Source organism: Acipenser ruthenus, chromosome 16 (assembly GCF_902713425.1).
Source record: "Acipenser ruthenus chromosome 16, fAciRut3.2 maternal haplotype, whole genome shotgun sequence".
Taxonomy (NCBI): Eukaryota; Metazoa; Chordata; class Actinopteri; order Acipenseriformes; family Acipenseridae; genus Acipenser; species Acipenser ruthenus.
Genome location: NC_081204.1, coordinates 6,087,332 through 6,107,757, shown reverse-complemented (window position 1 = coordinate 6,107,757; position 20,426 = coordinate 6,087,332). Strand labels below are relative to the sequence as shown.

At 35.8% G+C, this 20,426-nt stretch overlaps 3 protein-coding genes across 5 annotated transcripts in view; 1 reads left to right on the top strand and 2 right to left on the bottom strand.

Annotated features, from left to right (window-relative positions):
• Positions 1-12,856, bottom strand: part of LOC117412405 (ataxin-7-like) — a 33,535-nt gene extending 20,679 nt beyond the window's left edge. For 2 of the 3 annotated variants that reach the window (XM_034020792.3, XM_034020797.3), the window contains exons 1-3: positions 12,678-12,856; positions 1,145-1,360; positions 919-987 (exon numbers count right to left, since the gene is read on the bottom strand). In XM_034020792.3, the coding sequence (XP_033876683.3) occupies positions 919-987; positions 1,145-1,352 (277 nt within the window). In that variant the 5' untranslated portion in view covers positions 1,353-1,360; positions 12,678-12,856. Of the gene's footprint in view, positions 1-918; positions 988-1,144; positions 1,361-11,780; positions 12,170-12,677 lie in introns of those variants that run through there. The other variant, XM_034020793.3, reaches the window with a different exon arrangement.
• A 238-nt stretch (positions 12,857-13,094) lies between these two features.
• On the top strand, positions 13,095-16,786 carry LOC117412117 (THO complex subunit 7 homolog). The gene is made up of 8 exons (XM_034020120.3): positions 13,095-13,251; positions 13,841-13,958; positions 14,513-14,640; positions 14,830-14,916; positions 15,301-15,358; positions 15,789-15,855; positions 15,941-16,010; positions 16,126-16,786. Exons 1-8 carry the CDS (start codon positions 13,233-13,235, stop codon positions 16,191-16,193), a joined length of 615 nt encoding a protein of 204 aa, XP_033876011.1. The 5' UTR covers positions 13,095-13,232; the 3' UTR covers positions 16,194-16,786.
• Positions 16,787-16,918: 132 nt separating this feature from the next.
• On the bottom strand, positions 16,919-19,923 carry LOC117412537 (putative uncharacterized protein C3orf49). The gene is made up of 5 exons (XM_058988587.1): positions 19,425-19,923; positions 18,745-19,214; positions 18,180-18,310; positions 17,685-17,798; positions 16,919-17,277 (listed from the first exon to the last, which is right to left on the bottom strand). The coding sequence occupies exons 1-5, from the start codon at positions 19,475-19,477 to the stop codon at positions 17,083-17,085; spliced, it is 963 nt and encodes a 320-aa protein (XP_058844570.1). The 5' UTR covers positions 19,478-19,923; the 3' UTR covers positions 16,919-17,082.
• Positions 19,924-20,426: the final 503 nt, after the last annotated feature.

Genomic DNA, 20,426 nt, shown 5'->3' with positions numbered 1-20,426 from the left:
ATGTTTAAATGTTGAGATTTAGGTTATGTGTAACATCACTGACACTGAATAGAGCTATCAGAAACTCTACTTGTAGCACCAATTCACAGGTCTGCTAGTAACAATTTAACAAGATAATAACTATCACGCAGGTTTTAGTTTTCTTAAATATAACGACACTTTTTTTTAAAAAAGCAAAATGCAGAATAATATAATATAATATAATACTAATAAAATATGCAGCCCATTGTTTCCTAAAACATGTCTGAAAATCCCTATTATAATGAATAACACTTTACAATGTATTTGTTGTACCAAGTAAAGGCAGAGTTGTACTCCACTCCATACCTACCTACTTAGCATTATTTCTTGTTATGTCCTGGGTATAGGAGACACTAAACGTGGAACCTGGCTATTATGTTCTGCATTTTATAAGACAGAAATCGAATTACTTAAATTGAAATGCACGTATTGTGTGCATCATCAGTTTCTCCAATACGCATTTCACTGAAATCGGGTGGAAAGCTCCTGTATTATCGACACTCTTCAAATGGTACTGTAGCGTAATTTCGAATATCACGTTTTGGTGACCCGACAGTACCAGTCGCTAATGACAGACTCAGCTCTTCTTTACGTTTTAAATTGCCGTCACACAAGTTACTGCCACTCCCTCGCTGTAAACAGCAAACAATCCATACCTGTGCAGCTATATTACACCAACGCTTTACTTTCGTCAAGTTCGTTTACCGTTTTAAAAAAAACCTTTAAAATCGTGTTCATAAAACTCCCCACCAACACTGACGGTCGAACTGTTCAAGGGCCCCAACTAACAAGTCCACCAACTACACTTGCTGAAAAAACAGATTTCTGCCGGTGCATGAAGTCTGTGCGTACCACTAAAACAAACACACACCTTTCGATACATAAACCGAAACTCACCTTCTCTACAAAGCCTCATCGCTTCTCGATTTTTCCCGCACTCTTTCAAACTTTCTTCCGTTTCTGCACCTGAAGAAATAATCAGATGCATCAGTTAGATAAATAGTTACACTTGCTGCTGATACAACTAGTAACGTTTCTTGTATCACAAAACTGAATGCAATCAAACCTCGGGATCTTGCGATCCTGAGAAGCGATCAGGCAGGATTTCGCTAGGATCACTCACCGCCATTCCCGTGGAGTTTGGCAACATCAACCCAATTGCTCCAGGGCTGTCCCAACATGATTTCTGGACTGGGCAGTGATCTGCGCTCCCCTACAGTCGCCATTACTGTGGAGCCTTCTCCCTGCTGGAGCTGCTGTTGCTGCTGCTTGGGCTGCCTGGCCGCTTTGCGGGGCTCTGCCCTGACGTCATGATCGGCCCTTTCCGACATTCTTTCCGCTACAATATAACAAAACAGTAGTCAATGTTTAAGGTGGGATGAAAGCATTCTTCGCGCATGCTACTGTAGTAGCACGCCGTGTGTATTCAATCGATCAAAAATAACCATCAGACTGTCACTTCAATATTCTCCGATAGGTGTATTTTTTTATTGTGACAATATAAAATATAAGGTTACAATTTTAAGGCAAAACGAAACTACACAACGTACGGTATTCATGGCGTATGAGGCAAGTTAAAGGAATCCGGGTCATTTACGAGATTTAACTTTATATTTAGCTTCAGCGCACCCAGAACTTGGACCTGAATGAAATCCTTACTATTTTTTTTTTCTTTACTATCAATTGTTGTAAAACCACGACTGAACATAAAAACACAGTATTATTAATAATACTAATATTACCAATAATAATAATAATAATAATAATAATAATAATAATAATAATAATAATAATCCAGAGCAACTTTTTTGGTTGCTTTCTGCTATCGTGTGGGAGGTGCTTTGGTCATCATAGTATATTGCCCTACTTCCTTAAACCCGGCTGTTTTACAGTACGTCAGTTCAGATTCCCATCAGTTACAGCGTGTACGTCAGTACAGTGGTACTGGGATTAAAGTGCAACTGCACAATCAAGGAATTTTGAACATTCTTACACAGATAACGAACTACGGTAAGAACGTGCTGCAATTGCGCTGTAGTCTCTTTCTGCGATTGGAAATACTCTTGTATACTTCCTACAATGAGGCTCAAGATGCATGTGATGGCTTGACTATGCACATACTGTAATGTACAACATCACTTCAAACTTTATTTAATCCATCAAAACATTCTTTAAAAATAGATTATTTGACTTTTTCTTAACAAAAACAAAGCAAGCCCTGTGGTATAATGGAAGGTAAAGGTCACTTTAGATAAAATGAAGACATGAATAAAAATGGATATGTGACATGACCTCAATATGCACAGGTAAGCCACATTAGGTCAGAGGTCAATGCCAGATGACCTCTCATTTAGCATGCAGTGTATAGCACAACAAATATGAAGTAATTGTGACAGTCTCTGAGATATATGGCTTTGACAGCGAGTCAGGGTAAGTTTTTTCTTGCACCAAATCTGAATTAAGGGAATCTGTGGATCGAGTATGAAGCCAATATCTCAAAGCCTTACGTCCTGGATCATCCGAAATCCGTTATAGCAGACATCAAAGTGAAGGATACTGAAAATATAAAAGACACCATCAATGGCTTACGATGACCTCTAGATGAAATGGTGCCAGTGGTGGCTGACTTACTAAAACAAATAAGCTCCCCTCACAGCAATATTGTATAACTCTATAATAAAAAAAATAAAATAAAATCTAACTTCCAATATTTCATGGCTATTACTTCCTGTTAACCTTTATAGGTTTTTGTATGTCCAGTTCTGTTTTTCCTGCTATTATTTGAATTGTTTTCATTTGCATTCATCTTTTCAATGCATTGCATTATTTTCAAGCATCCTTGCTTCCTGTCATTTGGAACCCTCTTAAAAACAATATCTACATTTTCCACAATAATGATTAAACGATCCATCTTCAAATCAAAATAAAATCGGAAATGTTCAGGTTATTTTTAAAAAGTTGTACATTACATTAATGGTAATTTGCCTTTGAATCTGGTGATCCAATTTTAAATAAAAGAACAAGGAAACTGTTGGTCAGTGCTAAATCTGTATTAAAGAGCAAATAAATATCAGGGACCAAAGAAATGGTTGAAAACACAAAACATATGGCCATATTTATCAAAGTCTTAACACCAAAGTGTCATTTGCTCCAATGTTTGTGGAAGTAAAACTGTCAATCTTATCAAACAGTTCTGGATTAACACATGACTCTCAAGGTTACATGGACTGGTAAATGATTGAAGCCACTGCATACAGCGGCACAGTTTATTTAAAATGTCTCAACAAAAAAGACACCAGCTGCATCAAAGATCGGAAATATATCTGCTAAACATGGCTCTGTCCAGTGCAAAATAGGGACATTTCACATATCTGCTGTTATTTTTTACATATATTTATGTTGTTATTTTGTTTGATAATTCACTGATGGTGAAAACATAATGTCTTTAAAAGGTGGACTTAAAAAATAAAATATTCTACAATTTAGCATTTACTGTTTTTCAGGCAAGTATTTAAATATGAGTATTTGTTGCATAATAACTCTAGAGAAAATTGTCACTTTTGAATGTGACAACACAATTGCTTTCTGCTTCAATAAATATTATGTTTCAAATTGTGAAAGACCTATTTTTCGACTGTGAAATAAGCACTTTTTTACTGTGAAAAAAATACAGCCCTGCCAACATCTCTTTAAACAGTGTTTAACCTGAGAAAGTGCATTGCTCAATTCATGTCACTAGATGGGAGCACTTGACTGCATTGGTTGTATAAGCACACTTCTTTCATGTATAAGCACACTTCTTTCATGGATAGCCCAGCTTGTCTAAATATACAAGGTGACTAACAAGTACTATAAGTAGGGTAGTTGACCAAGCTGTATTCTCAAGTACTGAAGACAGGGAGGGGATATTTGGTGTCCTGCATCTGAGCATGATTGTGAGAAATGAGTTACATTAAGTGGTAATGGGCATTTCCTTTTGGATGGCATCTTAAATGTCATGGTCTTAGAGGCACCCCTATATGCACTTAAGGTAACTCTTTGTGCTTTTTCTGGTACCCTAGAACACATATGGCACAGTCAAAGAAATCATATTTTTTCTTGAAACGTTCAAAATCTAAATTACAGCCCATTCAATGTTATTAGTTATTAAGATACCATTTGATGCAATAGATGCAATGAACAATATCTGCTGCAGCTCATTAATAATAATAATATTAATATTACTACTACGACTACTACTAATAATAATAATAACAATAACAATAATAACAATAACAATAACAATAACAATAATAATAATAATAATAATAATAATAATAATAATAACAACTCTGCAAAGAAGACCCATCAAAAACTCAAGTGAGCTTTTTGGCTCATGTTGACATGATCAGTAACCTAAAATAAATGGTTTTGGTTTGGCTGTAAGGCCTCTTTGTACCATGCACTCGAAATGTCACTTAAGAAATTTAAAAAAAAAGCCAATATCTTCCACCAAGTTTCACATCAAACACTTCCCTGAAGAGGCTGGCAGTATGCCACAGGCCCTTGTGAAGCAGTTTCACTTTCCCCATTTCCATTCAGATTAGCCCCCAGGGAGCAGAATGGAGAGCGTGTTGTACTGCACAGAGGTTATGGAATCGCCAGTGTGTTATAAAGGACCCTCCACAAGACGACAGTCTCCATTCATCAAACCATGAACAGACGGCTTTATCCACTAAAACAGCACCTTGTGTAATACAGCCTACTGTATACACGGATACCTTGAACACAATTCCACCAACTGAAAATGCACGCTTTCTAAAGCGGCTCAGCAGACAATACAGTGAAATCAAAACCAGTACACTTGGGGTATAATACTTTACAGAACAATTATATGCGTGGTAGTGTACTGTATTGCAGTGTGATTTCACAGGCAATACAAACAGCCCCAGCTCATTTGAATCATCCTTATTATGTAGGTCACACGATAGGGCTCACACCATTTACAGTGTTCTTTTATAAGTTAAAACAAATGGTTACTTTATTTTAAGGTTTCAAAGACCCAGATGAGCAATAATCTTGGGCTGCCAAATGTTACTGTAAGTAATCGGGGCCTGTGAAACCCCCCCTTACAGTGCAAGTGTAAAATCCAAAATTCGGCTTCTAACAATAATATGTACACTTTAAAACTGAAGATCAAGCAACTTTAAGACACAGCTGACTTTTCCATAAAAATTCTAGGTATAGCATCTGAAAACCTATTTTCTAAACAAGGTTCTTTGTTTGGGCAGGAACAATCTGAACAGAACTTGTACAGTAGCATATAGCAGTTTGCTTTGCACAAAATTCCTTTACTTTAAATCATGAGTAGTATTTATTTATTTATTTTTGCAATTTTTTCCTTACGTTGACTGTGACCTTAAAAAAGTGGTTAAAAGTCACTCGTGTAAACTCGTCTAAGGTCTTGTTGATACATTCTTGGAATACATTACAGTAGGTGCCAGTTGAAATCCTTCTACATACATCTAGTCAGTACAGACTTCCTAATGGACAAATGACAACAATACTTCAGCCTACTGTATTAACAACATAACATCAGTGCCGATGTTTAAAGTATACAGTAGTATCTCAATTTCATAAAAGACAAAGCCTAGATGTAGAGACAACAATCAGCATTTGTCGACAGAGTAAAACATTTTTTTTTCTTTCCACATGTACAGTATATTTGCAGTTTTAAAATACAAATTGGATTCAGTTACTGTAACAGATAAACCACAGATATTCATATTCTATCAGTTTAATTAGTTTCTAAAGACTGATGTACACAAACTAAATACAGCAGAACTTGTTATATCCGGTTTAATTGGTTCCAGGGGTCCATCAGATACTGTATGTAAACATATTGCATCTCAGAGGGAGTCATACTACATTGTAGCTGCATTGTGTATTTATTACTTTTTTAAAAAAAAAAATTGTTTCAATTTGGAATGCCCAATTATTTTTTCTCCTCTCTGCAGCGATTCCCCACACAGCTCTGGAGAACTGAAGGTTCAGTGGGCATCCTCCTATCCCACATCCAAACCAGCTTCCTCTTTTATACCCAGGAACTCGAGAGCAGATGTCAGTGAGCTACCAGCCCCTGGAGGGGAAAGGCCATCCCCGCAGGTGTATGCTCTGGGCTCACTAGGCGCCTGGCCAGCAGGGTTCGTTTCAGCTCAATGAGGGGAAGCAGTCCCTGGCGGTTTTGCCTCCCTAACCCGCGGGAGTGCCAGAGCCAATACGACGCTTGCTTCGGAATCCCCAGTGAAGACCAGTGACTCTGCACAGCCAGGATACAAACCTGCACTGTATGACTCACTCTGCACACCACACGGCTGTGCTTTTACCAGGGGAGCCACTCGGTGGATTACTTGCAGCTGTTTTATTAACGTAAATGAACAATACCAGGAACATCAGTGTGTCTAAAACACCAAAGTACTGGACAGCACATATACTACACAAAGATAGCAGCAGTGTGGAGTAGTGGTTAGGGCTCTGGATTCTTGACCGGAGGGTCATGGGTTCAATGCCCGGTGGGGACACTGCTGCTGTACCCTTGAGCAAGGTACTTTACCTAGATTGCTCCAGTAAAAACCCAACTGTATAAATGAGTAATTGTATGTAAAAATAATGTGATATCTTTTAAGAATTGTAAGTCGCCCTGGATAAGGGCATCAGCTAAAAAAATAAATAATAATAATAATAATAATAATAATAATAATAATAATAAAAAGATGATCAGTGAAAATGACTGCAAAACAAAGCACTTTAACACAGTATTTGGCAATTTACAAAATAGCATTCCAAAAACAGTTCTTGCCGTGCTTTCTCATGTCAATGCCAAAGTAATCCGACAGGTTTTTTTTTCACCGTGCTTGTTGACCAAGACAGACACATCAACAAGAAAGCACGCACATAAACTCACTTTGGTCGGTGAAAAAGCTTTTAACGGTACAGTAATTATATTAAACCCTTGTTTTCTTTTACTTAACATGGTTAAACTGGGCAGTTACATGAAGTGACAGCATGTAATAAGTGAAACTGAATTCCCAAATGCACCATCTTTAAAAACATGTTTTTTATCTGCAACTGAATCCAATCTGTCCTGCTAAGAGCTGAATTTACTGTTCTCGACCCAAAATAAAATGTGCACTGATCAGTTTCCATCAGTACCGTTCAGTTGGTATGAGCATGTGTCAATGACATATTTACTGAGGTCCATCAGTTAATAGAGGGTATCATATCTTAGAGGATCGGGTTCAAGTGGACTGTACAAAAATCAGAAATAAATCCAATCATACATTCTTTGTGCGGTCCCAGTTACGTACTGTTGAAATATCATGCACTACGTTTAAGGTTATATGAACATCAGACATGCAAAAAATATATATTCTCCCACCATTCCCAGTTAAATCTGTCTGCTACATGTACTGTAGTGCTGTTGATAGTGACATTTTAATCAAGAAAATCTTTTGTTTTAGTTAGTGCAACAGTTTTTACTCTCTCACAGTTTTTCTTTTTTTTTTTTCTCTCTCTGTCATACCACTGCTGTCTCCCACTATAGAAGGGAGACAGAATTCAAGTCATCTTCTCTTGGACGTCTTTATGAAAAACAAAGTACTAAGTTAGACAGAGGAATAAAATATCATTGACAATATTATCATTATTGATAATTTCAGTATAAGAGACAACAAATTATTGCTAATCTTATGATAACTGGTTATTGTTCCAACACTACTGCTTGAACACAAGTATTGGTCTACTGATTCTGGTCATTGTGAACTGTGGATAAGTCTAAAGTTGGGGCGACTACAGTAGCCTTAAAAAGGCTATGATCTGTGGGCCATTAGGACCTTACGTTGTCAAATGTGATAAAGAAATCCCATTAGCCCTATCGGTTTGGTTTTATAGATGATCAGACTTCTCCACTTCAGTTAAGACAAATCAGAACAAAAGACAGCAATTTGGACTTAGAATCAAGAATTTACAGTCTCCAAATAATCACTGTTTAGGGAATGTCCTATTTATCCGTATGAAAGACATAATATTTGTGATGACTGGATATGACAGCAGCAATTCTAGCACTCTCACTAAGGGCTTTCATGTTAGTACATGAGCTACTTATGGAAAAAAGTCGTCAGTGCCAAGTAATCCAAGCTACTAAGTACTATCCCTGGTTAACCACCTAGAGAATTTCAGTTTGCAGTTTGATAATCCTATTTCCTGGTGAATTACTGAAAACACGAACATCTTTCATTTCTTTACTTCACGTGCTTAATTATTGAGAAGGGTGAATCAGAGGTTTCGAGTCAGCAGTAGATAAAAACTGATAAAACATGCAACATCCTGAACAAAAAATGTAAACTGCTGATATTGAGACTGAAACGATGTGCCACAAATACTGTAGGCATAGCATGAAGAATCTTTTTTTTATTGAATTTTTTTAAATAGCTAACTAACAGATATTTAGCAAATAATCAGAACTGAGTTGATTTTAACCAGTGGAGGGGGTTGTCATCTTTCATAATTATCGTACTGTACGCACAATCAAGATTGTAAGACTGACGGACATCGACTGGTGCAATAATGACCTCAGGAACCTCAAGCTGAGAGTCACAATAAACATTAAGGGCACTACTGAGCTTGATTTAATAGATAAAATAATTTACACAAGACAAAGCAGCAAGAATAGTTGAATAGTACAAAAAAACGATTTAGAAAGCAGTTTTCATGTGTGTTGCTTCAGGGTATCACTGTGCAAAAATGCAAAGTACTGCTAAAAAGCAAGCAACAATATAATAAACCAGGACTCTCCAAAGCGTTTTTCCATTGAGTGTCCAGGACTCTCAACTAAAAAAAACGGAAGGTCCCAGACAAACTAATGGGGGGCTAATAAAGTACAAAGTCTTAATGGTAAGGTACACAAATCTTTTTTTTTCTAAATTTTTTAGTTTTGACAATAATAAACACACACTAAAAGCCACAAGCAGAAAGCATAGGCAATAGAATCCACAAAACCCAAATTCCAGGATAAAGACCAAGGACATTCTACTAAACCAACATTCAAAGAGACCAAATGCTCCAGACCCTATGAGATTTTAAAATTAACATTTTTTGGTCTCACTTAAAGCCTATATTCTTTTCCTGAGTTCCCCGAACTAACTAACTTGCTTATTCAATATTGCAAACTATGCGTGCGCTGCTCTGTGCCAGAACACTAAGCTCTAGGAAGCCCTGCTTTCGTTACATTTTCTAAAACTGCATGAAAATAATTAATATCAAACTTAACAAGAGGGGAGCTCATGTTTTAACCATATACGATGGGCTAGTGGTAGGGATATTCAAATGACTGCATTTCTTTTTTTTTCTCTATATATCTACCTGCTGTAATTTGGAGAAAAAAAACTACCGGTACCCAACATCAGAACTACCATTAATTCTGCCAAGAACTAACAAGCAACCAGTAGACCCTTATACTTAGCAGTATTGTAACTACAGTACAGTCAAATAGACACTGAAAAAATGACATTTAACTTCTCTGTGCCATTTTTTCTATCAGTAGCCGCTAACGTCATTCAAACACAGTTGCTTATGCTTGGGAAGCAGTCAGCAAGAAAGACTGAAACGGATTTCAGCAAAACAAAGTTTGCACCTCACACAACGCTGTTGTATTACCTGCATAGTTTAAAATAATAAAATGAAATACCCGGAAATGCAGAAGGACTGACGCGCGTCCTGGAGACGCAGACAACTGCAAACCTAAGAGTCCCGACAAACCATGAGTGCGTAAAGGACAGGGGTACTCGCGTCCCCGAGAGCCTTGTAAACAGTACATTGTCCTTCCAAAAGGAAGCGGCAGGAACATTCTGAATTCTGTCACCTGTAGTTGTAATGGGAAAAAACATTATTCGGATAATACTGTACGTTTTATACTTGGGAACAGACAAGGGAGATGGCAGTTCCAGTTGAAACATCAAAGCTTCAAAAGAAAACAGACAATTTTAACTTTCAAACATAATAGGGCGCTCTCACTGTTAAGCTTGGATACAAGATTTTTATTCTGCTCACAGACTAGAGACATTAAGTGGGCAATAAACGTCTTAACTGGCGAGACATCTAAGTCACACCTCCACTGAAAGACAGTGTCTCCTTGCCGGACAAAGCTGTTTCGATTTGAAAGGAAACAGCATTCCCCCAGCTTGTGGTGGCGATTCAGACAAATAAGGTAAGGCATGACCACACGTGGAAGGGAGCACAAATAATAAATAATAGGTTACAATTAGTGCTCATAAGAATATTCTTGTTTTACTATGAGCAGGACATGAGAGTTTACACTCATGCCCGACAAACGCAAGACTATCACCATCAGCAGATGCCCTAGACAGGACGGAAACCATTCATGGGGGGGGGGGGGGGGGGGGGGCAGTGTCTAACCCTTGTTTCGGTCATTTCAATTTTAGCTCCTCTAATATGGCACATGGAATTGTAGTCAGGGTTGGGGTCAATTCCTTTTTTTGTATTCCAAATAATTTTTTAAAGGGAATGGGAATTAGAATTGATTTTAAAAAGGAATTGGAAATTGAGTTAAAAAAAGGAATTGATCCTAACCCTGATTGTAGTTCATTTTAAATTTCTAAACTGGCATATAGATCAAAGAAGGTTTCATAAAAAAACAGAGGATCCCTCTGTGACGTTAAGTTCTCTCTTGGATCTCCTTAACCAGTTAAAATTTCTTGTTTTTGTAAGAACAGCTTAAACAGCTTTAAATCAATATGTAGCCCAAGAGCCTATATTTTATTATAACCCAAAATGGACAGTTTTCACGTATAATCGTGTGCTTCTCATTATAGCTCCTCCACAAACTTTCAATTATTTTATAATATTGTTTCAGCTCCCCTTGGCCACTTGTTCCAGTGGGTCTCTCCTTAGCAGTTTTCTTATCTGGGGAGGCGGTGGGCTGCCCCCCATATAACCACTGCTTTATGCTTTTGATGATATTTGATGTCTAATCATGTGTGTGATACTTAGTACAGGTTCAGATTTGCTCTTATCTTATGCAGTAGTTTTTGTAACTTCTGTATAAACATTTTTTTTAATTTTCAAGCAGCAGTGTGGAGTAGTGGTTAGGGCTCTGGACTCCTGACCGGAGAGTCATGGGTTCAATTCCAAGTGGGGGACACTGCTGCTGTACACTTGAGCAAGGTACTTTACCTAGATTGCTCCAGTAAAAACCCAACTGTATAAATGGGTAATTGTATGTAAAAATAATGTGATATCTTGTAACAATTGTAAGTCGCCCTGGATAAGGGCGTCTGCTAAGTAAGAAAGAAAGAAATAAATTAATAATAATAATAATAATAATAATAATAATCTTTTATTTGTCTTTGGTGGACCAATTAACCCTAGACACAAAACATAACAAATAAATATTATTATTATTTGTTTATTTAGCAGACGCCTTTATCCAAGGTGACTTACAGAGACTAGGGTGTGTGAACTATGCATCAGCTGCAGAGTCACTTACAATCAGGTCTCACCTGAAAGACAGAGCACAAGGAGGTTAAGTGACTTGCTCAGGGTCACACAATGAGTCAGTGGTTGAGGTGGGATTTGAACTGGGGACCTCCTGGTTACAAGCCCTTTTCTTTAACCACTGGACCACACAGCTTCTAAATCTTTCTTTACATCCTTGACTGTTAATCTTGGATTTGTTTTTTTAGCTGCTCAGATGATTCTCCTACCTGGTGTACCAGTAATTTTCTTTGGATGTCCACTTCTTTCAAGAGTTTCAGTTGAATTTGTTCTGTGGTACTTCTTGATTATTGCTCTGATTGTGGATTGTGGTATTCCAGATTTGTTTGAAACTGTTCTGTAGCCATTTCCTTTGCTGTAGTTTGCTACAAGTGTTTTTTTTCTAAATTGTGAATCCAACTTGTCATGACCATCATCTGTTGTGTTGCCAAAACGTTCTTCTTCAACCGATGTTGGAAATAATTACCTCTTTTTGTGACTATTGACTTTATAATGTAGTTTAATTACCATGTAATGGTTTTCATCAATGAATATATGTTTTTAACTAGTTCTATTACATTTTTACAAACTTTTAATATAAAGGTGTTAATACTTTTTACCATAAACAAATGAAATTAATACTTTATACCATAAACAAATGAAATTGCTTTAGTGATTTATTTTTATTTTGATAAAGATTGTTTGTTAAAACTACCAGAAAATGTGTAGTTTGGTCTATCATATTAATTGGTGGCTAATGTTCACTTAATGCTTTTATTTGACATGTCTTCTTGAATTATGTTACATCAGTGTAGGGTGCCACTGCGACTGTAGTAAATACTTACTGTTCAACTAAGTTGCCACTATCCATCTATGCTGCTTCATTGGTGTGGTCTTTCAAGACTATGCACAGAATGACAAGTAAACCGTTGGTATTTTTCCCTTTACTATTCGATAAATACATTTTGAAAAGCTACAATATGTTTTTACTTTATATTTTCAAGTTGCAGATTACTGTATTGTATTTGTTTTTTTTACTGCAAACGTATTTTTTTAAACGACATGTTTCTATCATTGCCTTTTGAGAACCAGCAAAAACGTAAACAACCATTTTATCCCCCGCTTACCTGAATCCAGATGTTTCAAATTCAAAAGAGAGCTTTTAAAGGCGTTTGTATAGTTTAACGACTTGATAGTTTATGCGGGATTTGTGAATAAAGCACGAATGCAGTATTCAGTGACTGTGGAGGTCTTCACCAGCAGCTTCCATGTCTGTTTACCAGGCTGCATTCTGGGAGGAGAAACGTCACTTTTCCCGCACGCATTGCACGTCCATATGCAAGTTATTCTAGCGAGCCTATCACAAAGCAAAGTTTATGGAACAGAGATGGTGAAGAAATTGACGGCATTTTGGATCCGTCTAAGAGTCAGCATGGCATGCTAATGTACGGAAACGATGGAGCCAACATGTCAAATAAGCGAAATAGTTTCTTAACCTCCTTCATGTTACAGAAAACACCATTTTCGTCTAGCCAATCAATACAACTGGTTTCAGAGGCGGGGCACATAATATTACCATAATATTGCCGAGGAAACGCTTGTTATTTATTTTTGAACTGCTAATAAAGTTTGTTTGAAGAAACATTCTCTGTGTTGGTAGTACTGTACTGGTGTGTTCAGCAATGGGGTCTGTGACCGATGGTAAGTTTGATTTAAAATTGTAAGAGTAAACACCGTGATGTTTTTTTTTTTTTTTTTTTTTCTCTTTCGTTTGTGAAAGTTTAACGATTCTGTTGAGTTTCGTTTGCACGACACTGAAAAACTAGCCAGGCCTTTTCGACTGATTGCTTGCTGCACAGTCGAGTTTTGTAAACGCATTGTTTAGAATATGGAGTTTTAGTGTAGATTTGTTACATTGACTTGTTTAGCCCATTTGACTTACGGTAATTTCTGCGTGACCTACTGGTGTAAATAGAACGATTGGGTTGCCTGTACAGTAGAAATTAAATATACATGTGTGGGAAATCTTAGCACGTGTGTTGATGTATAGTATTATCGTGTACACGACGAATACTACATCTAACAACATTGCATTCAAACAGTTAATGTGTTCCAGCTTTAGATAATTAGGCTGCCTGTGTGTGCAACTGCAAGTGGGAGAGTAAATTGTGAATATGTTACCGTGTAAGGGGCAGCGTAGTTTTATTACAGTAGCATCGAAAGACATTAGTTGAGAAAAACTTTAACATTTGAGTTTTTTTTGTTTTTTTTTCACCATACACATTGTTAGATGAGGTCATCCGGAAGCGGCTTCTGATTGACGGCGATGGGGCTGGTGACGATCGGCGCATTAATGTCCTATTGAAGAGCTTCATCAAGTGGTGTAATTCTGGATCCCAGGAAGACGGGTACGTCCTGGTAAAGCTGTTATCTTTAACGCCTTAACTGCTGCAGTTACAGTCAAATCTGGCTGCACAATACATTTAACAAACATGTAGTTACATTGTAAGTAATCAAAACCAATGGTGTTAACATGGGTTAACACACACACACTGTTATCCCTTGAATAATGGCGTGCTTGATACTCTACACATATTCTGCTCAATGTAAATACAGTGAGCTATTTTATTGAACAACCACGAACTTAATTCAAATCGATTGAAGAAAATGGTCATACTAGTAAGTTTTAAACCCATATATATATATATATATATATATATATATATATATATATATATATATATATAATATAATATATAGACATTTGTAATAATGTTGACAATCAAGTCCTTATCAGTGTCTTTTATGTATGTCTTAAATATATAATTCCATTTTCCTGTCTCTCACTTTATTATTATTATTATTATTATTATTATTATTATTATTATTATTATTATTATTATCATCCAAGTAATTTTGTTTATTTACAAATTAATCTACATTAGCTTTTCTGTCATTGTAGGTACACTCAGTACCAGCGTATGTTGGGTACCCTGGGACAATGTGAATTCTCAATGGGGAAAACGTTGCTGGTCTATGACATGAACCTAAAGGAAATGGAGAACTATGAAGAAATCTACACAGAAATAGGTAAGACATGCAATTTATGAATATGGTCTTGCCCAGTGAAATGTTTTTGCAGTCCCAATTAGATTGTTTTACCACACAGCATGAGACATGCATGTACTTTATAAAGGTTAATATCAGTGTAAGTTTTAGTTTTACCATATTTTCTTTTTATACTGGAAAATGAATATTAAATATGAATTGCTATTACAGGGCAGAACTTAACAGCTGCACACGAAAAAATTGCTGAATGCAAAAAAGAAATTTTACAAGCAAAGAGAATACGAAAGAACCGGCAAGGTAAAGAGTTTTATTCTTCGATGTTCTGTACTGAAAAAATAGTTTTGTAGAAACGTTTCTTTACATAGTCTTTATTTTGTTTAGCATTATTGTGGTTTAGAGTCACAGAGGAAATGCATGCAGTTGTTTAGTCATTGTTGTAAACTGGTCGTGATCTTCACATAGGTGCAATAATTATTATTTTGTCTCCATAAATCAGAAAGCAGACTTTTTGTGTGTGTTCAAACAAGTGTAGATGTAGATCAAATAAACTGTTCAGCTCATATTTTCTAAACATATAAAGGTCCAAATGAGATCCTTAAGTTGGATCTGAATGATTCTCATGAGAACATTTGCAAAACATAAGGATTTCAAAGTAGATGTGTACTTTTGTGTTCTTTTTAGAATATGATGCGTTAGCAAAGGTCATTCAGCAGCACCCTGACAGGCACGACACATTGAAGTAAGTACATTGCATCAGACATGTTTTCCCATTACATAATGTAATCTGGATTTTAAGATTTCTTTGTGTTACCTCCTGAAACCATCACACATCAACATTTGTATTACCTGATTTTCAGCAAGACTGTATAGAGTTCTTGAGTTTTGACCAAGGTTTTACATTTTCAGTTCTGCAGGATTCTACTAAAGTTGTGCCGTTTTTTGAAAAAAAAAAAAATTAAGTTTTACTGTCTGTGTTGCAAATTATCGTTTAATAAGTGGCACACCACATTTATCAGCTATTTATCTGCTTTGTTGTTTTTTTCTTTGCTCATAAGATTGTAATTTTATGTTTCATGTATTCCATCATGTTTATCGTAGATCGTTGTCTAACATTTATCATCTCAGAAAGTACCCTGTTCATTATTTGTAAATATCTGTATAACTTGCAGGCAGCTTGAATCGCTTGACAAAGAACTGCAGCATCTGTCCCAGATAAAAGAAAATGTTGAAGACAAGGTAATGCAACTATTCAGACCATTTTTCTAAGTTTTATTATAACTATATATAATATATAAAATCTGTGTGTGTTATTTTTTTTTAGCTTGAGCTGAGGAAGAAACAATTTCATGTTTTGCTAAGCACCATCCAGGAACTTCAACAAACATTAGAAAGTAAGTGTTAGGTCTTTTAGATATTAAACTATCCACTCTTGAAATATTTTATTTTATTGAAGTTGCTATTTGTTCATGGTTTTAATTTTTGTACTGGTATTTGCTTCTGGTTTAGATGATGAAAAGTTCTCGGACGCTGATGAACAGCAAGAAAACCAAATGGAAACAGAAAATGGACACTGAAGAGACCAAGCAGTCTGTTTACACGTGTTTTGGACCTCAATCTTTAGTGTGTTATTAGATAATAGCTCTCTTGTCCTTTTTTAAAAAAAAAATTATACGAATTGGCAAATGCTTATGGTGTTGTAATACATATAGTTTGAAACTAGTTAGTTGTCACTAGATTCAGTTATGAAAAGAAGAGAATTTCCTGGAAGTGTGTGTTTTTGCTGATTATGTATATTATGCTTAAGGGAGTGAAATGTTGAGTTGCACAGTTACATTACTACTTTCTTTCTCTTGATGTGAAAAAGATGACTTTTAATACACAAGTGCATTCCATGAATATCATTTCTTTAACTTCCTTCCCTGACTGAAGGTGTTTTAGTTGCTCTGACCAAGGCTCCAAAAGCACAGACAACATGCAGAACAGAAAGTCAAAATTTTCTAACACTGAATTAACAATAGGTTGTACAGTTATGGCAAATTGTGTCAATTTCCTGGCCCCACCACTCTTTCAATTATTTTTAGCCCCATAAATTGTACTGCCCTGTAACACCTGTAAGTTGCCTTGGATAAAAGTGTCTGCCAAATAAATAAATAATAAGAAACCAATATTAAGTGCTATGGAATCACATTGTTTAAACAATTGCCTGTTGCTATGATAGATATTTTTCACATGTCCATTATAGTTTGAATTTACAATTCCTTCAGAGATCTTATTCCAAAAGTTTATCATAAATGATAGAAATTCCCATTGCAGAACAGTGCCACCTAGTAAAATCTCGTTTTTTTGTTTTTTTTTTGTTTTTTTTTAAAGTAAATTACGTTTAAACATATGGAAATCAGGTCATTATGTTTAACTTTAGTTGGTTGTGTGTTTCTTTTTTTTCTTGTTTTTGAGGGCAGTTCCTTAACAGCACCAGGCACAAGGAAAACATAAGTTCTTCCATTTGTATTTCCGTGCACGCTTCTTAGAAATCCTGTGAAACTGTTTGGAGGATTGAAGGATCTCATCCCCGAGAAACTCACACTGTTCCAGCTCTGCATGTCTCTGTGCCAGGAGCTTCACTGATCTATCAGCCACAGTTTCTATGAGATCATCCACCTGAAAAACAAATACAGCAACTATAAATATACATACAGTATATGAATACATTTGAAAAAAGACTTGAGGGGGAGATTTACAAGTTTTTTTTTTTTGTTTTGTTTTTATAACAGTTGAGCAAGTTGGATGAACATATGCTGTAGATTCATTAACCATTTCTAACAAATGTACATGCAAAGTAATTTAAGCAAACTGTTGTTCAGTTGCAACCAAAAGCCATGAATAATCTTACCTAAACTCTAAAAGTATCAATATTTATGGCAAGATCTAAACCAAGCATAATCAATTAAATGACCAGTGCCCTTCTTCTTTAGCCTTCTCTACTGCATTCTTACATTCTGTTTGATAAAAAAAAAAATCAAAAAGGTTAATTTCACTGCATAATGATTTAATACAAAATTACTTGCCTGAGTCTGGAGCTTTCCTAATGTTAAAACAGACTGCTTTCTGCTTTTATCAACTGGCTTCCTTTTCTTTCTTTTAAATATTCCAAAGTGTTGCCTTTTCTTTAAATACTGTGCCTACAAAATTGGAAGAAACATTTTAAAAAGAAAAAATAGTAGTAATTAAAGCATTTAAAAATAACAACTTCTGCTATTATTTTGTTTTTATATGTTTGACTCATCTGCCAATTATAGTTGCAGGCTTTTTGAGACACTACATGGCTTGAGGAAGCGTGCTACTGTAGCATGGCAATAGAACCTAGCAAATCAGAAATGAATAGGTGTAACTGGAAAAGACCCATAGTGTTCCCCTTCAACAATACAATATTTATTAGCTAAAGGTAAGAATTCTGTATCCACCATTTACTAAGAAAATAACAAGATTTATTACTGAAAACTAGATCTGACTCCTATTGTGTTTGCTATTTTCTGTTCATTTTTGTTATATGTATTTTCTACCTTTTGTAGTCCAATGGGCAAGCTGGTTACAGAGACTCTTCTCGACGTCCGTCTTGATCTCAAAACCCATTTGTTTCCTATCAACTTCTCTGTTTCTGCCTCCACCACATCATAGTCAACTTGGATAGTTGCTGTAAAAAGTGAAATTTATTCGGCCCAGTAAATAAAAAAATCCTGAAGCATATTTATGAAAAATGTTGACACCCCCCTTTAAAACCAACCATATTACCATTAGGAGCAACTAATGGTGTTATAGACTTACAGATTTTTAGCATTTGCAAAAAGGTTAAACAATTGATATAAAATATATGAATTGCATAGATAATTGATCATAATGGTTAATACAGATAATATATATGATGTTTATTTGAACCACAGGGTAACTAATGTGACCATTTTAAAATGGAAAACGAAACTAGTTATTGATAGATAATGTCACATATGAAAATTTAAAAAGGTACTCTAAAATGTAGCCCAATTGTTATGATTTTTGATCATAATTCACATAAAATTGGGAATTATTATGACAATTAAAAATAAGCAATATATTTGTGCAAAATCAAACCAGTTGGATGTGGATGGGCTTTAAATGACGTGCATATTTTATTCTCGTCTATCTTGTAAAACTGCCTGGGATCCGTTGTCTTTGTCCCTCTGGTATCCTTTTTAACAATGTTATATTTATTCAAATAACCGTTCTCATCCACCATCGGCTTCATTTTTGGGAACAGTTTTGGAGATGGCAGCTCCTTAAAGCACTTTGGAAGGAAACTCTTTTTTCCAATAAAGCCAGCGTGTTTTGTTGTAGTTGGCCTGTTGAATGTATTATCTTGACATTTCTTCATTTTTTCATGGGATTGATGGTGGTGACTGAGAAACAGTAGCTTTCCTAAAGTTTTCTTCACTTTCCTCCCAAGTCCATCTTGCTTGCCCTCCGGGATTGAACTGCATTCAGAGTCACTTTCATTGGACAGTTCATTCTTAGGTTGGAGAACATTTGGCTTCATTAGATCAGTCGATACAGCTCCATGCCATCTATAAAAAAAGAACAGGTTAGAATTCCATTGGTAATTATTTTGGAAAACAGATTTAAAATATGTATACTATTGTACAGTATTTACCAATACTTATATCCTGTAACATTATTTTAGAAGTGAATGTTGTTGTGCCATTTTGAGTCAAGAAATGAAATTGCTGAATATTCCTTAACCTTAAAAAGTTTGAAAGTCAATAGCTGCTGCGTACCTTGCAATTCCTTTTCCTTTGGGCTCCAATGTTTTATTCTTTTTCCCTTTCATATTTGTAGACTTGGGGTCTCTGCAAGCACAGCACTAAGAAGCAAGCCGTGCTTTATTCTGCTGCATGTTTAACTAACCAGGACTGTGAAGATCCATCAACGGCACCTTCAAGATGTTTTAAGGACAAGGAAACTTATTTACTGAAATATATTCTCTTCCGATTGCTTAACATGTAGTTGATAGTATTTAACACAATTCCATATTCATTTGCTTGCACTTGTTAACTGCATCATTGAAAGCCCTGTGCTGTTAGAAATGACTTGGCTGAAGATGAGAATTCTACCAAAGCTGTGAGAAATACCAAAGGTCACTGCTATGTATTAGAACACCCCCAAGATGGTACAAGCCATTAAACCGAACCCGACAGTTGGCCATTTGTAGACTGCTACATACTTAATATGCAGTGGACAGATGGCGTTGCTTCATTTTGGGAGTTTTCACTTGAGTACCATTCTGACTGTCAAATGGGTTTCAGCCTCCAGACAATGCTGTCTGCATATGAACATTCTATATCTAAAATACATCTGACTATTGTACATCAGATGAAATATATTTAGCATATACAAGTAGTTATTTGTATATGAAAATATCTAATTTTGACTCATTTTTGGATTTGGTTGATTTCACATTTAATGTGTGTGTTTCCCTGCAGATGGCAGTACAGACTTCATTTTACATTTTTCAAGTATCTTAGTTTGCCTGAAGGTGTCAGGCTTTCCTTTAAATTGTATGGGTTAATTCTACAGTATTTTTTAAAAAAAAAAATGTTTTGCTCTAGTGCAAAGTTTTTATCATTGGTACAATGTATTAACTAATTAAGATGCATCATTATTGTTCAACTGTTCAGCTTTCATATGTTATAAACCTAATCTCCAAACAGAACTTCAACAATGGTATCTAAAATATGTAGTTTCTGAACACTACATGGCTCAAGAAGTGTTCAGAAACT